Source organism: Temnothorax curvispinosus, unplaced genomic scaffold (assembly GCF_003070985.1).
Source record: "Temnothorax curvispinosus isolate PA1 unplaced genomic scaffold, ASM307098v1 QBEX01008837.1, whole genome shotgun sequence".
NCBI lineage: Eukaryota > Metazoa > Arthropoda > Insecta > Hymenoptera > Formicidae > Temnothorax > Temnothorax curvispinosus.
In genome coordinates this window covers 317,314-338,444 of record NW_020218617.1, presented here as the reverse complement: position 1 = coordinate 338,444, position 21,131 = coordinate 317,314, and the positions used below count along the sequence as shown (strand labels likewise).

Here is a 21,131-nt window from a genome sequence, read left to right as displayed (position 1 = left end):
ATTTATATGTATAATAACATCTGTAGCAACGATTATTATGTTTTATAATATAAGTCATGGGTCGATATATCGGTATCAGCAAAAATTCAATTTTTATCGACGCGCATATTTGTATCTTGCATAATATGCAAACTTTAAATTTCTTCTTTATACTATAACAGAAAGACTATACATTAAGGTAGATGTAGAAAACGCTCCTAAATCTATTTTGTTACGCAAAGCGAAATAAGAAAATTCATAGTACTTTTACACACTAGTTAATGCATTATCATCTAACATTTTAAATTTAGCCTTTAATTTAAGTTATAATTATAAATGTTCTTTTTGCGATATAATATAAGTATTTATCGCCATCGTCCACATTCCTTTTTAGAACGATCGCATTTCTCAATCGATGATGATCACATGTGGAGAAGCAAAATAATTCCTATTACGTACGCTTATTCATTCTCTGATACATTATTTCGTAATTTTAAGTCTGTAATTTTAATTATTTTTATTCTAATCAACAAAATGCAAAATATGCGCGAAGATCAATAGCGATGTAATGTATAATTCTTATATCTGTGTAAACCCTCTCTAATTGATATACATATTATAATGAATTATGATAATGTCTTCCTTTCTCGTAAATGTATAATAATATTTAACAAAAATCGTTTTATATTATTATTATTAAATGTAGATACTGTTGATCTTACAATAATAAATTATTTAACCGTACGAACACGCTTCTTGTTGATTATTGAACGATTATTTCATTATTATATCAACTAATTAAGAGTCACAATATTCATCGGCAACCGATGATAAAATACTTTAAATCAATACCGGGCAAAAATGATTGATAGCTCGTTACGACCCCTTATCTTCCAAGACACAAATTTTTGCGTCGCTCGAAATTATATCAATCTTTTACACGCTTATACGGCGCTCGCAATTTCTTTACCCCACCTTTCCATAAAATTATTAGAGATACCGCGAGCGCGTCCATTTTTGCGATGCGCAACAACTCGCCCTTATCGCTTTAACCGCGATAAGCGGAGATTAGACCCATATGTCATAGATGTGCTGGACAGATAAACGGTGTCACGGCGTCCTGGAAATTTAACGAAGAAGTTACACCACACACGACAACGGTATCTAACGTTCCGCGCTTGATCATCGTGGACCGCCATTATTATTCTTCCACAAATAATGTTTTCTATCGTCAAATGTTGCTTAACGCGATTTTTTATTTATTTAACACAAAGATGATGTCTCTCGCGATAATTACAGCAATTAATATTATGTGACGCGAAGATTGGCTTATCTGTGCGAATCGCTGCATAAATACATAAATACAGATAGTGAGGGAAACGATGTTACTTTATCAAGTGCACTCGTAGCGGGCTTCGTTCGGTAGCACTTGTCGATTAAGCCGCGGATACTTCACCTCGAGGGTCTCTTGTCATTAACAAATTGTACGATATACAACTGACTGTCGAGTAGCAACAACAATTGGCCGATTACTACCTCTCTAGAGTCGCTGTTTCTCATTCAATGCATTTATAACATTGTTATCTGAAATTTTCATTTTTTTATCTTTACGATTTTTTCCGAATGCACTCCAGCTGATGATAATTTAATTACAGTTATCCGTATGTACTGTATTGATATCGAATCGATCAACGAGAATGAAACTGGGTGATTGTACAATAACCAAAACGTAATTAGAAAATAATATCGATAATGATAATAAAAATGCGCATGTGTTTACTGAAATTACGCTGCGTCACCACAGCCTAGTAGAAAATCCCAGCCTGGCAATGCACTATCGAACATTAATATCTTAAAATCATTTTACACGTGACAGATACGGCAATCTATATAATTTTCTCCTTTTTTCTCTTTTGCGATTATGAAGTTGCAAGTGAAAGATAAATATTTTCTATCTTTTAATCATTAAATGGCACACGTGCGTAATAATGAATCGAATTTTGGACATATGCAATCTACATACATACTTATCCATATATTTTCTGTATTTATATGTACAAAATGTATATATATATGTGAGAGAATCGTTTTTTAATTAATATTATATTAAAATTTAATTCGTATAAAAAGCTATTGTACTTTTTAATCTATAAACCCACGATAATAACTGGATTATATATGAGAGAGAAAAATTAATTTTTTTGAAATGTAATTTAAATATATAAGTGCAGTGAAAAACAACGATGCAAATGTAAGTCTCTTGCATCATTCGAGATCGATGAGACTCGATTATATTTCGGCCCCCCTTCGACGTTATGATTTGCGGTAGTCAAACTAATCTATGTAGGGTGTTATCGCGCCGATAACGTTGCCGGAGCTCCTATCAGGTAGCCATATTTTTGATACAATATATAGGTGATCGATATATTGCCACATAGTTCTCAGTAAAACCTCGTTATCACGAGGCGGACACGGCAGTATAATCTTGGTGCTGTTTTCCACGATAATTTTCATTAAATTCCTCTTTTGAGTGCCGAGTTGCTTCTCCAACAAATATTTGTCGAGTAGCTATCACGCGCGAGGCCGTTAGAAAGAAAGTGAAAATCTTGAAAATCTTATTTTCGAGAGGAGTTAATCTGTATTTCAACGATTAATGATGATCGCGTTATTAATCGCTCGTCGTATCCGTTTTAACGTCGGTGAATCGTATTGCAAATTCAATTTTTCGAGAAATTTTCGAGGATATATAAGTTAATCGCGCCACATCAAACGGAAGACTTCGTAGGACTTCCTTTCTTCCACTTTGTTCAAATTCGTCGCAGAAGACTCGTGTCGCAGAATCATTGCAGAAGGATATGCGATGACACTTCGATGCGAAAAACGCGTAGAATTTTCGAGGAATGCAAGCATGAAACGCGGGTCTATCGCTCTCGAGAAAAGATTAACGTATTGAAGGACTGTACGAAATCGTGAAGGAATTCCTTCGGTTGACTCCTGGATGAGTCAGCCGACGGCGGTACGTTTTTGACTTGGTCAGAAAGCCGCGGGATATTCCGACTTTTGTGTCGACTGCAGAAACGGACACGTTCGTCAATCCAAACGGTGAGGAAAAAATCGAGAAAAATGGCAGCCGGATACGACGATTGTTACGATGCTTCTTGGCATTTGATACCGCCCGATTACGTCAGCAACGAGGAGGATTACAGGTAAAAAGCTCAACAGCGAAAGAGTCTTTACAGGCACAATGTGTTTTGTGTCGAAAATAACGATTAAAAATAACAGCATTTAGCTGATTTTTATCTTTCACGCTACCTAACAAAACTCAAGATTTTAGATGATAACTTCTAGCTACATGCGAGATTAATCAATCCTAAAATTCTTACCGAATATTAAATCAAATTCAAAATAAAATAGAAAAACTTATAATAGGCAAACTTTAATATTATCCGTAAATAAATCGTATATCTTAAAATGAAATCATCAAATATTTGATCTATCGAGGAGAAGATAAGCGTGCTCTATTTTGTAACACCTCAACACGTATTTAATACATTATTCGATGAAAACGAAAACGTCTTTGCCAATTAATCTCGAGATATTAAAAGGATTACCCGATCCCCGCGCGTTCGCGCGGGCAATTAACATATCTGATTAAGCCGATAGTACCGGAAACCGGAAGCGAACGTTTAAGAGCAGTCACGCATATCGGTTAGGCGAATCCTCCGGCGTAGAGTGGTACGCCTTGTTACACACCGGGACACACACGAGGAGCGAAAAGGGCCGTGCGGTATGCCGACACCTGTTGGTTTCCATCATAAATTTCGGATTAATCGTATTCCGCTAACGCGATATATACGATTCTGCTACTTCCCCCGTTCGTACGTTGCACCTGCGAGATCGCGAGGTCGTCGAATCAGCGAACATCTCGCCGAATGAACAATTATTTAATTTAACATATTACCACCTAATGCTTATTTTTACATACACCTTATCCCTATGATCATCTCCGTTTTTTTCTTTTGTTACTTCCGGATATGTGAAAACCACGTGATGAACAGAGAGGACACAGTTTTTCACTTTGTAATATATACGCATTATTTTCATCAACTTGTTTGATTAATTATCCCAATCCTTTTTAGGCAACATATTTGCAAATACGTTTGAAAGAAAAACATCTTTTGAAAATTCAAGTGTGACATTTTAGTTTGCTCATGAGCACTTTCTTTACCTGTGCGGACTGCAAGAAGGAAAAACTCATCATTCCGGCATACTTAAAAATAACATCTTAAGCAGTTCTTAAACGACGCCGGTGGCTGGTGGCTTTTAACGAACCGTGCCAAGTCTAGATCGTGTCTAACAACACACGGCTTGGACGAGGGGCTTATTTTATGGAAGAGCGACCTTCTCAACAGGCCTCTTGAACGGGAATACTAAAGAAGTGTCCCTCGGGACCTACGTCGTCCGGTCTATACTAAGCTTCATACTACGTTCATTCATACTCCTGCAGGGCTCCATCGCCCTTCTTTGTGCTGACTTTATGAATGAACGTAAGATATTCTTCGATCGGTTTCTATCAAATTCAAACGGCTTTTCTTTCAGTCAGTCTCAATGAGAGCAACGGTGGAAGAAAAGCACAGCTTTTTTTTATCGATTACGTTAAACATTGATAGATGTCAATCATTGTAGAATATTTTTTCATCATTAGTATCCATAATATATGTCACTTAAGAAAAAAATTCAATAATTTAATAGAAATTACTAATTATTAAAGCAGAGTGTTGTAAAGCTATGTTCCACTCTTTTGATCGTTAAAAATAACAAGAGACAATAGTTATTAAATGTAAGATATTTAAATATTAAATAATATCAAACGTAAGTAATGCATAATATTAAAAAACAATTGATTTTTATGTGTTATTATTACATTTTTAAAGATCATTATTTGCATTATGCTACATTGGTCATGCTTCGTGAAAATATGAAAGCTATTCTGTGAATAGATGTTAAAAATACAAAAAAAATTCCTTCAATTATTTTTGTAACTTTTTTGAAAAGGCTTTTGAGTATAGCGTGTATACGATAATATCCTTAATTTTTTTACAATAAGTTAACATATTAGAGTCGGCATCTTTTTTAAGGTGTTCAAAAGGCCGAAAGAAAAAGGGGAACCTTTTCGTTCAATTGTCCTGTCAAGGTCGTTAAAATTCTCTTTAACAACCACTCGAGTTATAATATCCTATACAGAGAAAAAAAAGGAGAGGGAGAGAGATCATTTCGATAGCCTGAGGTTACTAGGTGCTCGAGCGCAAATGTTAGCTCAAACCTTGACCACACGTATATACTAGTAAGAAATTATCTGCGTTCCAAATGCGATATCCCGAGGAAAAAAATTCATGGCTCTGGAATGGTGGGATGTGGTCAGGGTTACTTGAAAACTTAAGAGAACATTTCTCCTCTACGCGTACCGGTGATAAAATATAAAGGACGGTCGGCACGATCTCAGGTGTTTTTCTTTCGGCTGCTGGCATCGGCAGGTATCGATATTGTGATGTTAATAGCAAGATATCCGGTCAAATGGGTGAATGGTCATTCATCGTGACACGTTTCCCATTTCCGGGACACACCTGAATTCCAGAAATAAGAAAATCCCGAAGTGTCAAGTGGCCACTCGGCCGGCAAGTATTTTCATGAAATTTAGCTTTGAGCCTTCCGAAGTCTGTCGTTCTCCATTCGGTTCTGCAGGCGATTCAAGATGAAAAGAATATCTATGCATTTAAAAAAGCAATATTTTATTTCTCGTTTTATACGCAATATCTACTAATAATTATTACTAAAATATTATACACACATGTATACTGAATATAAACTAAATTATTAATTATTGTTCGATCAAACATTATTAAAAATATAAGTCAAATTTGCTGTTTAATAATAAAATAAGACCCAAAGTTGCTCCGAAAATTCCCTTAATATATTTACAAGTTACTATTATCGGTAAATTTTATACGTGCACAACAGAAGCATTTATTGTATGGCTTTAAGAAATTTTACAAAATGGATTTAACTGACAATCTGTTGTTTATTAACTTAAATGTTAAGTTTAAAATGCCGATTGTTATAGTGTTTAAAAATATAAAAGGTAAACGGTCTAACAAGCTGATCACCGAGTTAATCCAGTTTGAAAAAACCAACCTATTATACTTTTTGATCGAGTTAATCCGTCGGATTTACTTTTCAGATTTTCAAGACATTTCCGATATTATCCGTCGGAAGTATTTTCGTGATTTTTAAAAGAACATAAACCGATAGTTGGCCACTTCGGACACAAAAGGTAGAGGAAAAGCAAGAAGACGAACGAGAAAGAAGGGTCTTCGTTTGACCATCTGGTTAATTTGAACCGCTGTTTGGTGGCAATAAAATTATGTGTCTCGCGACAATAAGCAATAAACTGTTAACTGCTACATTTAAGCTAAGGGTTCGTTTCCACGGGTGTTAATACGAAGACAGTGGCGATACTACAACGTAAAAATGAGGGTTGAGTCAGCGATGAAATCAATTAGTCACAGAAGAAAACCTAGATTATGTTTTCTTTGATAAATAGCGGATATTAAGATATTGCTTAGAACTTAGACAAAAATATATTATACCTTAAATTTCAGTAATATTATGACACTTATCACCTCTCAAATTAATATTGCCGTAACGTGACCAACTTTTATAGCGACTAAAAATGTCTGACTCTGTTCCAAAATATGATTTATCTTCTTCCATTAAAGCCGCAGAATTATATTACAAACGAAAAAAAAAACTAGAACAAAAGCAGTATTTCAAAATATCGAGTTAAATCCCCGTCATGTCGTTTGCACTCGCAAGTTTGCATCCAAAAATGTTATTAAACTAGAAAGTTCGGGAAGACTCCACTCGATCATTGGAGGGTTGCAATAATTCGCGGGCACAACTGCACCGGTGAAGCGACTATACGCGGCGGGGGTGAGGGAGAGAACAGTAAAACAATGAGACGCAGACAAATTGGGTTGCGTGCTCGAAACAAGTTGGCACAGCTATCGCCAAACAGTCGTGGGAGCTCAGCAAATGTTGCTCGATTGCCCGGAGAGCTCGAGACTTCTCCATTTCTTCCCGCCAACGCTCGGAACTTCCGGGACGAAGAGCGGGTCGAGGGGAGACGAGAAATCCGAGAAAAACGATGGACGTCTCGCGGGTCTCTTTCTCGTGTTGAACACGATTCTAACCGAGTTAGACGATGCGATGTGCATCGAACGAATCAATGCACGTATCGTTCGAACTCTTAAACTGCCATCCTGAACTTTTATAAACTAAGGATCTTATAGCACATGCAATAACATTTTTAAAAATACTATGATACCTCGTATCAATAGTTTTGATCATTATTTGTCAATATTGTAACATTAATATCAATTGCATATCATAATCAATTTTACGCGCTCTTTATTTCCAATTTCTTAAATATTCTAATGACGCCAATTATTTAAAGTAATAATTATTTATTCTTATACGTACTTTTAAATCTTTGTTACAAAAAATTATTCGTTTATAATAATATTTCCTATTTAAATAATTACTCTCATCACATATCAGAATTTTTACTTGCGAAAAGTTTGTAAAGTAATAATAGTCATAATCATTGATGTCATAAATTTATTATTACAAATATTTATTATTTATATTATTACTGTTAATACGATTATGCGTTCATAATCGTCGCGCATTAGTAATAACTCAGATATAAAATAACTGAACGTCAGCATCTTGACCACTGAGAAATACAAGTGTTTTCCTGCTTTCCGGTAGCCGTTAGATTTTATTTCCCAGATATAAATTTAACCGCGGCCATGAGAAAACCAGGAAAGTCGGGTCCACCCTCTTCCGCACTTTTTGACTTTCTGTGTGGTGGAGCCGCGCGATTGTACGAAGACCGGTCTGAATAAACCGGAAACTCGCCCCATCGTCGCTCCTGTCCCTTTACCTGTTCCTCGCTTCTAAATCGCGCTTTTCGAAACCCCATTTTCCACCGTGCTACCGTCAGTACGCGCGTGCATTTATTGTGAGTGCCCGCATTCAGGTGGGCATCTCTCTTCTTGCGATTGGATACAACCTGCGACTCCATTCACCGACGCCGACGAGTCCGACGTATCATCAATTTCGGAGAGTCGGCTCGATCGGGAGATCAAAAGTGTGGACCTCCCGTTTAAAGCGGAGCACCCAAATATTTCTTAAAATTTAACAGATACCGAGAAATGTTTAAGATAAATTAGGGACGTCAAAGAACGCGGATTGTGATGAAATTCGCGTTCTTTGAAAAACGTTTTCCCACCGTGAAGGCCTCATTCCCTTTATCCTTTATATATCTTCGTTAACATTACAGAATTACAAAATGGCACACGTTGATTTCGCCGTGCACGCGTTGCACGAAAAATGTTGCAAAGTATTCTGTCCCGCGCACGACAATATCTTGACATCTTCGGTAATCAATAATGCTGTACAATCCTGACGTGTAATATGACTTCGGTATTACCGCGATAATATTTTATCTGCGATCGAAACGTTGGGGAAAAAAGGTGACGAAGCGAATTCGATTCGATCAAATCGCATCGGGGCCCGCGAAATTATTTTTATGCCCGTAATTCCGATGGATGATGATACGTGTCGCGCCGAATGATAATCGCGAAACGACGGGCTTTATCTGCCGCTTCGACGTAATAAATGCGTGTCCGCGAATAATAAGTGGGTGGGTGGATGTAAAAAAGAAATCAGGTCAGCCTTGTCGTTGCACACCGACATGTCTTTTTTTACTCGCGCGCGCGCGCGCGAAAATCGTGATTATTGGAGAGAAAAAAAAAGGACTGAGATCGTCACGGAACGCGCACGTAATAAATGTCTCACTATAAAATTAGCCGTCACACTCTTCGTCTGAATTATGCTGACAGTCTGCAGTCTGAGTTTATTTAACTGTCGCAACAAATCTGACTTCTTATCCAACTACTCCGTACTACTTTACTTCTTCGATCACAGCTTTAGATTGACATCTTCAATTTGATTTCGTGTCTTTTTATTGGAGATTTTTACTTCAGTAAGCTATGCCTGAAAGAATCACGATCGCTCTAGTTTTATAAGACTTTATTTAATATTATTGTACTATTAAATTAATGATGTACACGATGCAAGCAAACGCACAATATTTTATTTGCGAAAATATCTCGTTTTTCGTAAAATTTAGTCATATATTTCCCTTAGCTTCAATTATACTCGAATTCGCGAGCCTTCGGCTTTTTACTCGAGCAAACAAGCTCCTAAAAGAGGACACAGTCGAGCCGACTGATCATACGTATCTCGTTCACATTCGTGTAACACTCGCCCGTAAGTCGCGACCACGCTTCTAACCCAGTTTTGCGTATCAATAGGCAGCGATCTGAGTGCCACGAGGGACGGGGAGAGGAAAGGGAGAAAATAGGGTGGGGGCAGAGGGAGAGAGCGCGAGTGAAAAATCGAAATGACACAGTAAAAGCACCGCTAATGCTCTTTCACATTAACACTCGACGTAAAGTATGCTCTCGGTGTAAAAAGCCCCCTGATCGATGAAGCCCGGCGATTGGCTCGCTCGCCGGGCTGGATTGAAATCAACCCCCGGGCTGTCGGGCGAGGGTTTCTCGACACGCGACCACCCCATTGGTCGACCGACGGTACCACCCCTCGGCAACTTGCCCCGGTAACATTACCAGTCGCACGGAGTCTCCCGAGCGAGGGATATCCTTCGCAAGATCGCTCGAAGTGGCGAGATTCTGCTAGATTGCGAATGCTAGAAGTGTGAAACTTACATATGTAAAAATTTAACAAGACGCGACAGACGTGAAAAAAAATACGGCGATAAATATTTTAAGAATTTTTAGAAGTTTTCTTTAGCGAACGTTTTGCTAAAACTACACTTCAAATTACATTTTGAAAAAGAAGATTGTATTAAGACTGTACTATTCAAATTACAATTTTTTTTAATATGTAAAGAAATCTTTAAATAATCATGCAGTCACAATGAAACCAGTTTATCTCTTGAAAAATTTGCAAATATTTTTTGCTTTTCTTGCAATCGTCGAAAATAGATTACTTTATACAGATAAAAAATCAGCCAGTTTAATTTTAATAAACTTATAGTTTAAATAAGATAAAATATTATTTGAATTTTCATAAAAATTACATTATCATCGACATTGCGTTTATTTTTTAAATAAATAAGACTTCTAAAGACGATGACAACAATAAAAAAGAAACCAACAGCATTTTGCTATTCTGCGTTTCTCCCGTGGAAAACCTTCCCTAAGTTACCGCCGGGTATCGATGGCAGGGAGGGATACGCGACGAGGAGAACGAACTGGGGGGATGAACGAGAAATCCCCGCCTCCAAGTAGAACCCGCCCTGCGCTTTGAGGGTGCTTGACAAGCGAAACTGCTCGAGGTAGGGAACACTAGCCGTCAAGTGCTCGTCGAGGACACTCAAAAACTACAAGGAGAGTCCTTCAGCTTACTCCGAAAAGGAATCGGTAGCCTGCTTTTCGTGCCGCTCGGACCCGAGTCGCCTTTCGTGCAACCCATTGATAATTATTTGTGAAAGTGACCGATAGTTACGACTGTCTCGAGAAAACGGCACGAGTATCAGTGATTTGATTAATTGGACTAGTTTATTCGTGTGCTAGACTTTTGTTGCGCGTATTCGAACTGTCATTGTGTGAAACGTCATAGTTATTTATGGTAAAATAAAGACCTACGACAGTGTTGTGTGACAAAGGTAGAAGAAAGTGAAAAAGAAAGAAGAATCTCGAAAGTATCATGGGCAGTGGCAATCACGGAAAAATTGAAAAAACAAGAAAGATTTTTGAAGAAGTTACTCAAGCCGATAGAAATGAAGAAGTATAAATAAAGATACAAATACAAAAAGATAATACACCGTCGATAATGTGCCGTTAATTTTCTTCAAGTAAAAACAAATAAATTGTAGATTAAAAATCTATACACGTGGTGAAAGACAGAAAAGAGAAATTTCATCAGTTTCTATCTGTATTATTCAAGGCGAATGAAGACAAAAGAAGAACAATGAAATAAAAGAAGAAAAGAAGACAGAAAGGAGATATCCTCTAAATTGTTAAGAAAGAAGAATTTCAACATTTAATATTATTGATCAAGCGAGAGAAGAAAACAAAAGTTATAGACAGAAATCAAAATACGTGATGAATTAAGAGAGATTTTTTAAATTTGAAGATGTGCCATCGTTAAAGGCGAATGTAATGATGTATTGATGCCAATAAGAACGAATCGAAATCTTTGAAATCTTCTCAAAATGGCAGATAAGAATAAGCTTTTACCCTGGCCGTTACTACCGTATCCGGCTAGTCTTTTGAATCACGTCTGGTACAGTCAACTCGCATTAAACACTAGGTAAATAAAATAAATGAAAGATTGGTGTATTTAGTTCCTTTTGCTTTTTTTATTTCTTTCCGAAATTATTTATCATAAGAAAATAAGAGAATCGATGCACGTATCAAATATATTAAATCGTAATAAATAATAATTATTATCCATATATAAACGAGAGCAATTGTAAGAACGCACAGTTGTTAAATTTTAATAATGTACAATAAATAAGCAAGTGTTCGATAAATAGATTGAAAAACTCAGGCTTTGTCGATAGCAATGTTTTTGCGCGACGGGTTTTTTACAGCCCTCAAGTTCTTGCACGTGGCTTCATTAAGATATATCGTGCATTATCGTGCGATATCGCCAAATATCCGGTCGGCTATCGATACTCTTAATGCTCACTGGAACACGCATCACTTATCGATTAAACCTTACACGCGACACCGAAAAATCGCCACTCAATACTCTATGTTTACATGACAAGACACGTACATTAAACTCTATAGGCAATGTTGCAATATCAGCAAATAACATTGTATAATATATAAAAAAATCAAAATTACATTATTCCGATCTAAATATTTCCTCTTGATAAGTGAAAATGTTTCTTGTAATTACTTTAACATGTTTTAAAAAAATGTTTGCTTGAAAATTTACATTTTAAAGTGTATCACTTTATAATTCTTTCATTACTATTGCATTTCATTATTTGCAAATTAAACTTTTTCGCTCTGTCTTTTAGAATTCATTTACCGTTTAATTAAACGTTTGATTATTTTAACCCTGTTTAACAATGCTTAATATTATTAGGATCCGAATCTCTTTCTAGTAAATAAAAATAAACACACATTTGTGTTAGATTACTCAAGCACATTTAGGCAATACATATCTGTGGATATATATTATTAATCCTAATATTAATAGTCTAAAATCTACAGACGTATTATAGAAATTAATTTATAATTTTTGTCTTGTTATATTCACAAAAGGTATCATATGCAATATACTTCCTAAATTTTTTTTTTTAGAATGTAATCGGTCATTATCTGAAGCAATCGTTCATTTGAATCGTTCATCCTCGAATAGTCCGGATAATAGATATCCTGTGATAATAGAAATCCTATTGTAAACGAATGATGAAAGCTAAATTCATATTATGTATAACAATTTTCTAATTAAAATTGTTATTGGCAAAATTAAAATGATGTAAGAAGCATTGTAATTAAAAGAAATTGAAATCGCGAGCGATTTCAATGCTGGTTACTTATAAAAATAATTAGCGGCTTTTTGTGAGACGCTTGATTAATGACGGTATTACCTCTCCGATATTTTATTTTGACTTTTATATAATTAAGTTAAGATTGCCTATAGATCTAATCAAATAAATAAATTAATTAAACTTATGGAAGTTTAATTTATTAACCACGCATCTATAAAATTCTGTTAAATAAAAACCGTGTCAATAATCGGCATTCACCAAAATCACGTGTTCGTAACTAAAAATGTGAAGCGAACTAAAGTCTAACAAAAAATCGTCAAATAATCATCGTCTCAATCCGTCGCGAATTTCTTGCATTTATCAGAATTGTCAGGCGGCAGTAAAGAATGTGTAACTCGTAAAAAGCTTATTCGGAAACTCGCGTTTCATGCCGGGAATATTTGAAACGCATATGGCCGAACGTGACGCGATAATGACTCATCTGGCTTAGGAAGCGGACCCAAAAATTCGCTCTATACACAGGTCCAAAGACAGGTTGTTTGTGATCAAACGTGCGCAGGTATATTGTACCCTTAAAGACATTTCTCTAATCGGTCTAGTCTTCAAAGGGCTGGTGGCTTTTTGACGGTCGTCACACAGCTTTCAAGACCAGCGACGATCTCGAAAAATAAATCTTACTATAAAGAAGTGATCTTTGTGTCCGACTTTCTCGCAAAATCCGTTCGCCAATTTTTGAGATCCCTTCAAACTTACCGCAAATATACGGTATACACGTTTATTAAAATAAAAAACATATGCAGAATATTAATAAATTGCTAAAGTATTATCATAAGTTTTTAATACCCGAAGCATATCAATCTATTCATCGCTATATATCTCGCCATTTCAAAGGATTAGTAAAAACTAACGGTGATATCAATATCTGATATCATAATAACGCGTGAACAAGATCTAAAAGTGCATTAATAAGTATTTTACTAATTGATAAGTGCACATAAATGTCAAAATATGTATAATCAAATAATGTTACACGTTATCTTTACATACAAACTTATTTTTCACAAAAATTTTATAGAACAAATAACAAAATTTCTTCTATTAATATTTCTTCGAGGCTGGAATTATAGCAGTTATGTAATTTTTTGTTACAGGCTATTGGAAAGTATGAAAATGCCGGCTAGAACTTCTGGTTTTGCAATCAGCGACATTTTGGAGCTAAACGATGCTAAGCCGTCGCAAGAAGAACCAGATGTGCAAGGTAACAACAAAACTATTACATTAATTAGACGTAATTAAAAAGAAACATTTGATATCATTAACTAAACATAATTAAAAAGAAACAAATCTGACATAAATTTCTTACATTAAAAAGCGACGCAAAGCAAATTAGATTTACCAAATAATACAGTTTTCATATCTTAAAATATGAGTCAATTTGATTTCAATCTTAAAATAATCTGATTTTAAAATCAGATAAATTGCAAAGTTTCCGAAATTTCTTTGCTATACGCATTTCATAAGTGTATGCCATGGAAGAAGAAAATTAATTAGTTTATTGGGACTTTCTGTTCTAGGTGCCACGACGGTTTTACCAACGGCCAACGACGTGCCGTCGGCTTACCAGCAATTTCTCGAGCATACAACCGCCATGTTGCAACCTATGCACGCTAATCTGAACAGGGGTACGCTACCACCGCCTCCACCTGGATTATTATGGCCAACTGGACCGGCACTACCGACAGCATTACCTCAACCCTTAGAGGAAGTGAATGGTGAGCGGACAAATACAATTCTTTATTTAATTGTCTACAAACCAAGGATACACGCGGCGGCAAAACTATAACATCCATCGCGTATAATTTCGATAGCGCATTTAATTACATCAAGAAATAATTATTAAATTTCAAAGAAAGTGCGCGAAATAGATCAATTATTCTGCATTATCAAAATCGTCACTCGCACCCAAGGAATAAGGCTCGGTCGGCTTCAATCGCTGCAGTTATTATCATTTGAGACGCACGTCTTCTCGCTCCCTTTCCTCACTGATGTGCGACGCACACGCGCTTTTGCGGGCGGGCGGACGAGGGAAAGCAGCGCGAGATGGAAACCCTTATTTATTTAGCACCCTACAATTGGTCCGTGAGGGTTAAGCAGGATCTAATGGTTCTGTAAAAGGTCCTCGTGGGTACCGCACAGCTATTGGTCCGCGAAGGAGGACAGATGTTGAGTCGGGGACAGATGCGAGAGAGGGGCCCCGTGTCCCCGGCCCCCTCCCCCAATGAATCGGTATTGTCACGCCCAAAAAATTCGTCGGTGACCTATCCCGCGTTCCCATCTCCTTTTTTCCGCGGCTACACGGTTTGCACGAGCGAAAAATCCAGGCAACGTGTCGAACCGTTGAGATACGCATCGTGCGCGAATAATTGCGGTCCTGTAGCAGGTAAAGAGGGGAGAAGCACGATTGAGTGGATCTCTTTTATATCGGACGTTTACATTGTTCAGTGGATAGCGTATTACATTAAATTCTCTCCGAAACTGAATTGTAAAAAATGTAGACAAAGTCAAATATGGCTTGAGCGATGATCTTGGAAAATTGTACGAGTTAGTCTTATGTTAGATTCTTTCATCGTCCGTCGCATTAAATATGTTAAAATTTTAAGCAGGATGTGTAAAATTCCTTCGATACAAATTGATCTGCTCTCCTCGTAAAATTTCTCAATAAACAATTTTAACTTCAAATAACACAGCAACTGTATGTGTATTTTAGATCTGATGCTCAAAGATAAAACTCATTTCTAATAAATAATTTTGTCACTCAGATTTATAAAAAAAACCGGTCAAATCATCCCTTTCTTCGCCATCGCGTATAGCGTCGGAGACATTAGTCGGCGGCGAGTGTTTAATTGAAATCACAGTGCGACTGCGAGTACAGTCTAATCTCCCATGAAAATGATATGGTTGATCCCATGGGGTCCAGCAGGGGTATCAAATAGGCTTTATATTGGTTCACACCCTCCCCAAGCGGGTTTCAGGGGTCGCTCACAAAAGCATATTGTACTACGGCGAAAGCCAGTATCCCGACGTTGTAGACAAAATTAGCCGGTATCTCGGCCGGGTCGTAACATTTACCTACACTTCGCTAAATGAAGTTATTGTATATGTATTTCTCGTGGCATAATTACCGCGTCAGCAAAATGACATTTGCCTCATCATCGCTTCATATATTTTACGTATTGTTTAAATCAAATCCGTTATTATGTCACGTTAAATTGCAAATTATAACAATTTGTATATTCGACCGCTTCTATTCTCCCAACTAATTAAATAAATTCTCTTCGTTATTTAATGTTACAAACAATAGTTTAAATATTGGAATAAGAGACATATTGGGATAAAAAGAAAAATTTATATCCTAAAAAAATAACGCTTCCACGGGAAGGTTATAATTCAGCACAAATGGATACGAGAATTAACTGTCTAATGTATGATTAGAAAAACTATTAAAAAATCAATGCAGGCTAGCATCTGCCAGTAATCAACGCTAAGAGCAATCGACGGCTGAATCGAAATGCAGCTGCAGTTCGTTAACACCAATCAAGTAATTGAGGCGGTTGATTACTAAACACTATACATGCATCACTCCATCTAACTTATTCTGATAATACACTGTAAATCCAAGTGTGTTATTTCTACACGTATAAACGTTTAAAACTGACTAAAGCTCGTTTTACATGTTTTGTTGCGTGTTAAATTAACACGTTTAATCGTATTAATACGTCCAACCGTGTTAAATGACGTCATTTAAAACGGCAAGAAATGTGTAAGAAGAGCTTCAGTTAAAATAACACACTTTGCAGTGTGGCCTGACTACATCGACAATCTACGTATAATTCGCAAAAAAATGTACAAAATTTTAGTTTAATTAATGATAAAAAAATTTAACTCTCTCTCCTTTTCGGTCAATGCTATTGTACATTATGTTAAAGCTGTAGATAATCTGTACGTTACAAATCTCATACAAATAATACTCTTGAGAGAATATCAGCTGCGAAAAAATAAAAACAAGATTCTTTTAGAATATGAGAAAATGTTATCTTAATTTCTTCCTTCTTCGCTTTTTCAGTTCTCCAACAACCGGACTCGACGAGCCCGGCGATCTCGGACATGTCGTTCCCATCGCAGCAGGAGAACAGTCACGAGTCGTCGAAGGACGAAGAATCGCAGGACTTCGAAGACGAACAACAAACCGGTAACGAGACGACGCAGCCCCACGAGACCGAGCACAAGAAGCGCAAGCGACGCGTGCTGTTCTCCAAGGCACAGACCTACGAGCTGGAGCGACGTTTCCGTCAGCAACGTTATCTGAGCGCGCCCGAGCGAGAGCATTTGGCCTCCATCATTCGCCTCACGCCGACCCAAGTGAAGATCTGGTTCCAGAATCACAGGTACAAGACGAAGAGGGCGGCGAGCGAGCGCGTCGAGGCCAGCGGCAGCGGCTGCTCGCCCAGAAGGGTCGCCGTTCCGGTGCTAGTCAGAGACGGAAAACCCTGCCAATCCAAGTTGATAGAGCCTACTGCCTATCCCGGAAGCGGTCAGGTCCCTATGGCGCCATACATGCAGAAATATTGGTGGTAAGATGACTAGTCTAGCTGATTAGAATGAAACGATCCGGGGCGATGGTGATTCACGCTGATCACAATTATTACGCGAATCGATGGCAATTCCCGTATCGATGAAGACACGATTTTTGTATTACACTTCTGTCGCGACAAAAAATGGTAAAGATACAAAGAATAGATGAAGAAGAAATTCAAGATGGAAGGCATGGGTGATCTTATGGCAGTGATGTTGAATATGTTAAGGTGTTCGAAGATTCGTGATGATTTGCGATAGCGATATAACGATTATGATTTCGGTATAATCGACGGTGTCAACAGAGGAATGAAAGATAAACTGGTTAACAAGTATTAGTTGGAAATGGTTGGCAAAGAAATTTTGAGACACTTTTCTTACATTCGACTTGTAGTGTAAAATTGGTACATATCTAATCAGACCCTTGATGCAATGAATAAAATTACAGACATAGATATGTGATAAGATAAAAAGCTAAATCTCTGAGTTTGAAAACATGTTAACTATCGTGTGTATTTCAAGACGCGCGTACACACAATCGGACCTCTCAAAGTAAAATTGGGTGAAATACGACGTTTTACGAAACACGTTTTACGAGTGTTTAACACGCGCGTCCAACGAACCCGAAGCAGAACTAAAATTGGTCAGTACATTTCTAGAAAAATATCTCGGCAAAGTTGAATGAAGTTAAGAATATCGATTTTTCTTATCTAACTCTTTCATCCAATATGTCATTTATCTAATATCTTTGAACTTTTTCATAATTCTAAATTGTGAGAATTAAAACGAAATTGCAATTTCGAAAATTCGATTAGAAATTGGAATAATTATGATGGGTGAATATATCTCGTACATAAAATATGGCAAAGAAACTATGAATTAATTAATATATGTCGAGATATATGTCTTGAAAAATATCAGTAATATCACAATGGGACTATAATGGTCCTCAAGACGAGCGAATATCGTGACATATTAGTCATTAACGTAGAACGTAATACGTAGCTTCAATACGTATGCACGGTCGTTTACGCTGAAAGACGAAATGTTGATATTGAAAATTCGAAAATTGACAAAACTTTATCGTTAAAGATACAAGTAAATGCGAAAGATTTAACGTCGCAACGCAAAGTAGTTTAACGAAGTAACAGATAATTAAAAAACACAACTTGTAATTTCGCGAGTTCATAATTTCTTCAACCGAAGATAATTGAGATCCAGAGGACTGCGATTACTTGAAAGTTTTTACGGCAAGTGTTGATATTTATAAAGAATTTAGACGCAGTAATATTGTCAGAAACCAAAGATCGTTTTCACGTCTAATGAGTTAGGTTTGACGTGAATAGGTAAATAATTATAAATATAAGAAAACGCGTAGAGAAATTTCATTAGACGATATCGGTGTCGCGTTCTTACGAAATAGAATATTTGTACAAACTGTTACGCATTATGATGACTCACGTATGTAGATTTCAAATTAGTCCTTAAAGCGTGTGTCACAAGAAGGGATATCTCGTAAGCGCAAGGAGTTTCAAATTAATCATAAAATCCATAACGTCTAACTTGATACCGCATAACTAAACATTAAAGCGCACTTAACGACTCTTTCGGAATGATAGTAAATCGCACGAAAATGGATTACTACCACGACAGAAAGAGGTCGAATTCGTGGCTTAATTGCGATTCGCTAATTCGATCATCGGAAAAATTTTTATGATATAGGCATTTCTTCACACACGATTCACACACATAACTAATGTAAACTGTGCACGTTTTTTCTTCATGTCGTCAAAGCATTCGCCATATATGGTATTTGATAGATTTCCAAGATAGAATTCTATACTTGCAAAATAGTTACATAATTTTGTGGCTCTATACTCTGATATTTTTCAATTTTCGTAATAGATTTCCGTGGAAAAAAAGGTCAGTTTGGGAATATGATTAACGAGTACGCAATTTTCATAGCGTACAACTGAATATCTCTGTCGGAAAAAATTCGGCTTTGTTAATGATTTCGTTACATATATATACGTACTTGAAAAGTATTAAAAATTTAATTAGAACTTGAGGAAAGGAGAACTTGCTAGGAGAGCAAAATTTTGTTGATATTAGAATAAACTTTAAATCGTTATTTTAAATTTAAAATATTTGAATTCGTCTGTACTATACTAATATAACAACGTTTCACGATTATTATAATACTACAATAATCAGAGAATTATATACGAGGATATATTATATATCCTAACATTGCGAGTAATCGCAAGAATATCCCAATGTTTCGTCCTTACTTAATTAATTAGTTATATGTAAGTTGTATATATGTACATTGTGTATAATATATAGTAAACTAATATATCACAGAAGCATATTTAATAAATCCGGATCTTAAAAAATTAAATTCTTATTGTCTGTTTCTCCATATCAATTTTATCCCAAAAGATCAATCTATCTCCCTTCCTCTCTTTTTCTCTCTTTCTTTCATTTCTTATGCTCTAAAATATATATATATATATATATATATATATATATATTGTCTAATGTGTATATTTCATATAAAAATCAAAATGTGCATAATAATTACTTAATTTTTTATAAATAACATTTTATAAAAATTCTGCTGCAAAATTAATTTTCTTTACATCATCATTTTTGATATAACTAACATAGAAGAACATGTGATAGAAAATTTAAAGATTTTACTAATGTTGTAGCGTTTTTCTTTTACTTTTAGCAGGGAACATAATGAAACAATACGTTTGAAACAATCCCGTCCTTTACTCTTTTCTCTCTCTCTCTCTCTCTCTCTCTCTCTCTCCCCCTTTCTTCGACCGTTCCAGAAGCGCTGCCCTTTTTTCAGGACACGCCGGAAGTCCGCGTAGCTTGAGTGACAAGCTTCCGGTTTCCGTTTCCGAGCAGCCATCTTGTTACCGGTTTAGATTTCCTGAGGGCGCCCCATCGAGTCTCGATGGGGATCACGTTTGACTTCTGCGACCCCCAGAAAAACTTTTCATTATTCGCATTATGACGCCACATGCATGCTCGCTCGAGCGACAAAAAACTGATAGAGGATTCAAATTTCTTATCTTACATTTTCCTTTCTCGATTAAATTAATCGATCTGCGATCATAATGTCTTATCCGATTATAGTCGTGTAATAAAACGCGATCAATATCAGCTCTGGGGAATTTTATTAATCAGTCGGGTTTTACAAAAAATTGATAATGTGCCAAAACAGGAATAATGATTGCCCATATCTGTATCGAATTTATCAAGCGATAGTCTTATCATCGGAAATTTTTATCTCTTGCAATCTGAATTATATTTAATTATTTATTTATAAATGTATGTTTCACCTTTCTTATGATTTAAATCTGGAATATTAAATATTATAGAGAAACTTGAAAATTGGTTACACAAGTTCAATAACAAATTTTTTTATCAATTTGGAATCAATTTTTTCTTAGCAAAAGTGTTATGCAAAAATTATTATTTACCGCAATTCTGTTAACATTATTTGTGTACATAAAGTGTAAAAAGGCCTCTCTGAAACATGCTTATAACATGAGAACCATTGATATCTCAATACCTTTGACAAGATAAGATTCTAAATTCGATTCTCCAAATTCGTTAAAGAATCTGTTATTAACACTAAAGTCACGGGTCATATTGTATATTACGTTGCGAGTACGTGAACCGTGTACAAGACATAAATTAAGATGCACTTAGGAATATCTATCGCTGCTCCACTTCTCCTATCGGCGCGGGGTGATACAAAGGGTTCCCTTGGTCCCTCCGCGTCCCTTATCTCCCCGTCCCGCATCACGGCGGATGATGTAGCGAGGTAAATGGAGTGGAC

General features: G+C 36.3%; 1 protein-coding gene across 2 annotated transcripts; it reads left to right on the top strand.

Moving 5' to 3' along the window:
* The first annotated feature begins 2,436 nt into the window (after positions 1-2,436).
* Positions 2,437-19,631, top strand: LOC112458398 (homeobox protein Nkx-2.5-like). Of its 2 annotated transcripts, none has more exons than XM_025022015.1 (4): positions 2,437-3,185; positions 13,792-13,898; positions 14,215-14,412; positions 16,764-19,631. In XM_025022015.1, the coding sequence occupies exons 1-4, from the start codon at positions 3,103-3,105 to the stop codon at positions 17,273-17,275; spliced, it is 900 nt and encodes a 299-aa protein (XP_024877783.1). In that variant the 5' UTR covers positions 2,437-3,102; the 3' UTR covers positions 17,276-19,631. The 2 variants fall into 2 exon arrangements, with proteins under 2 accessions (XP_024877783.1, XP_024877782.1); XM_025022014.1 differs by lacking the exon at positions 2,437-3,185 and adding an exon at positions 10,258-11,442.
* Positions 19,632-21,131: the final 1,500 nt, after the last annotated feature.

Coding starts and splice junctions, on each gene's coding strand:
- LOC112458398 (XM_025022014.1), top strand. CDS start 11,345: ATGGCAGATAAGAATAAGCTTTTACCCTGGCCGTTACTACCGTATCCG. Junction 11,443..13,791: donor CAACTCGCATTAAACACTAG/GTAAATAAAATA, acceptor TTTTTGTTACAG/GCTATTGGAAAGTATGAAAA. Junction 14,413..16,763: donor ACCCTTAGAGGAAGTGAATG/GTGAGCGGACAA, acceptor TCGCTTTTTCAG/TTCTCCAACAACCGGACTCG.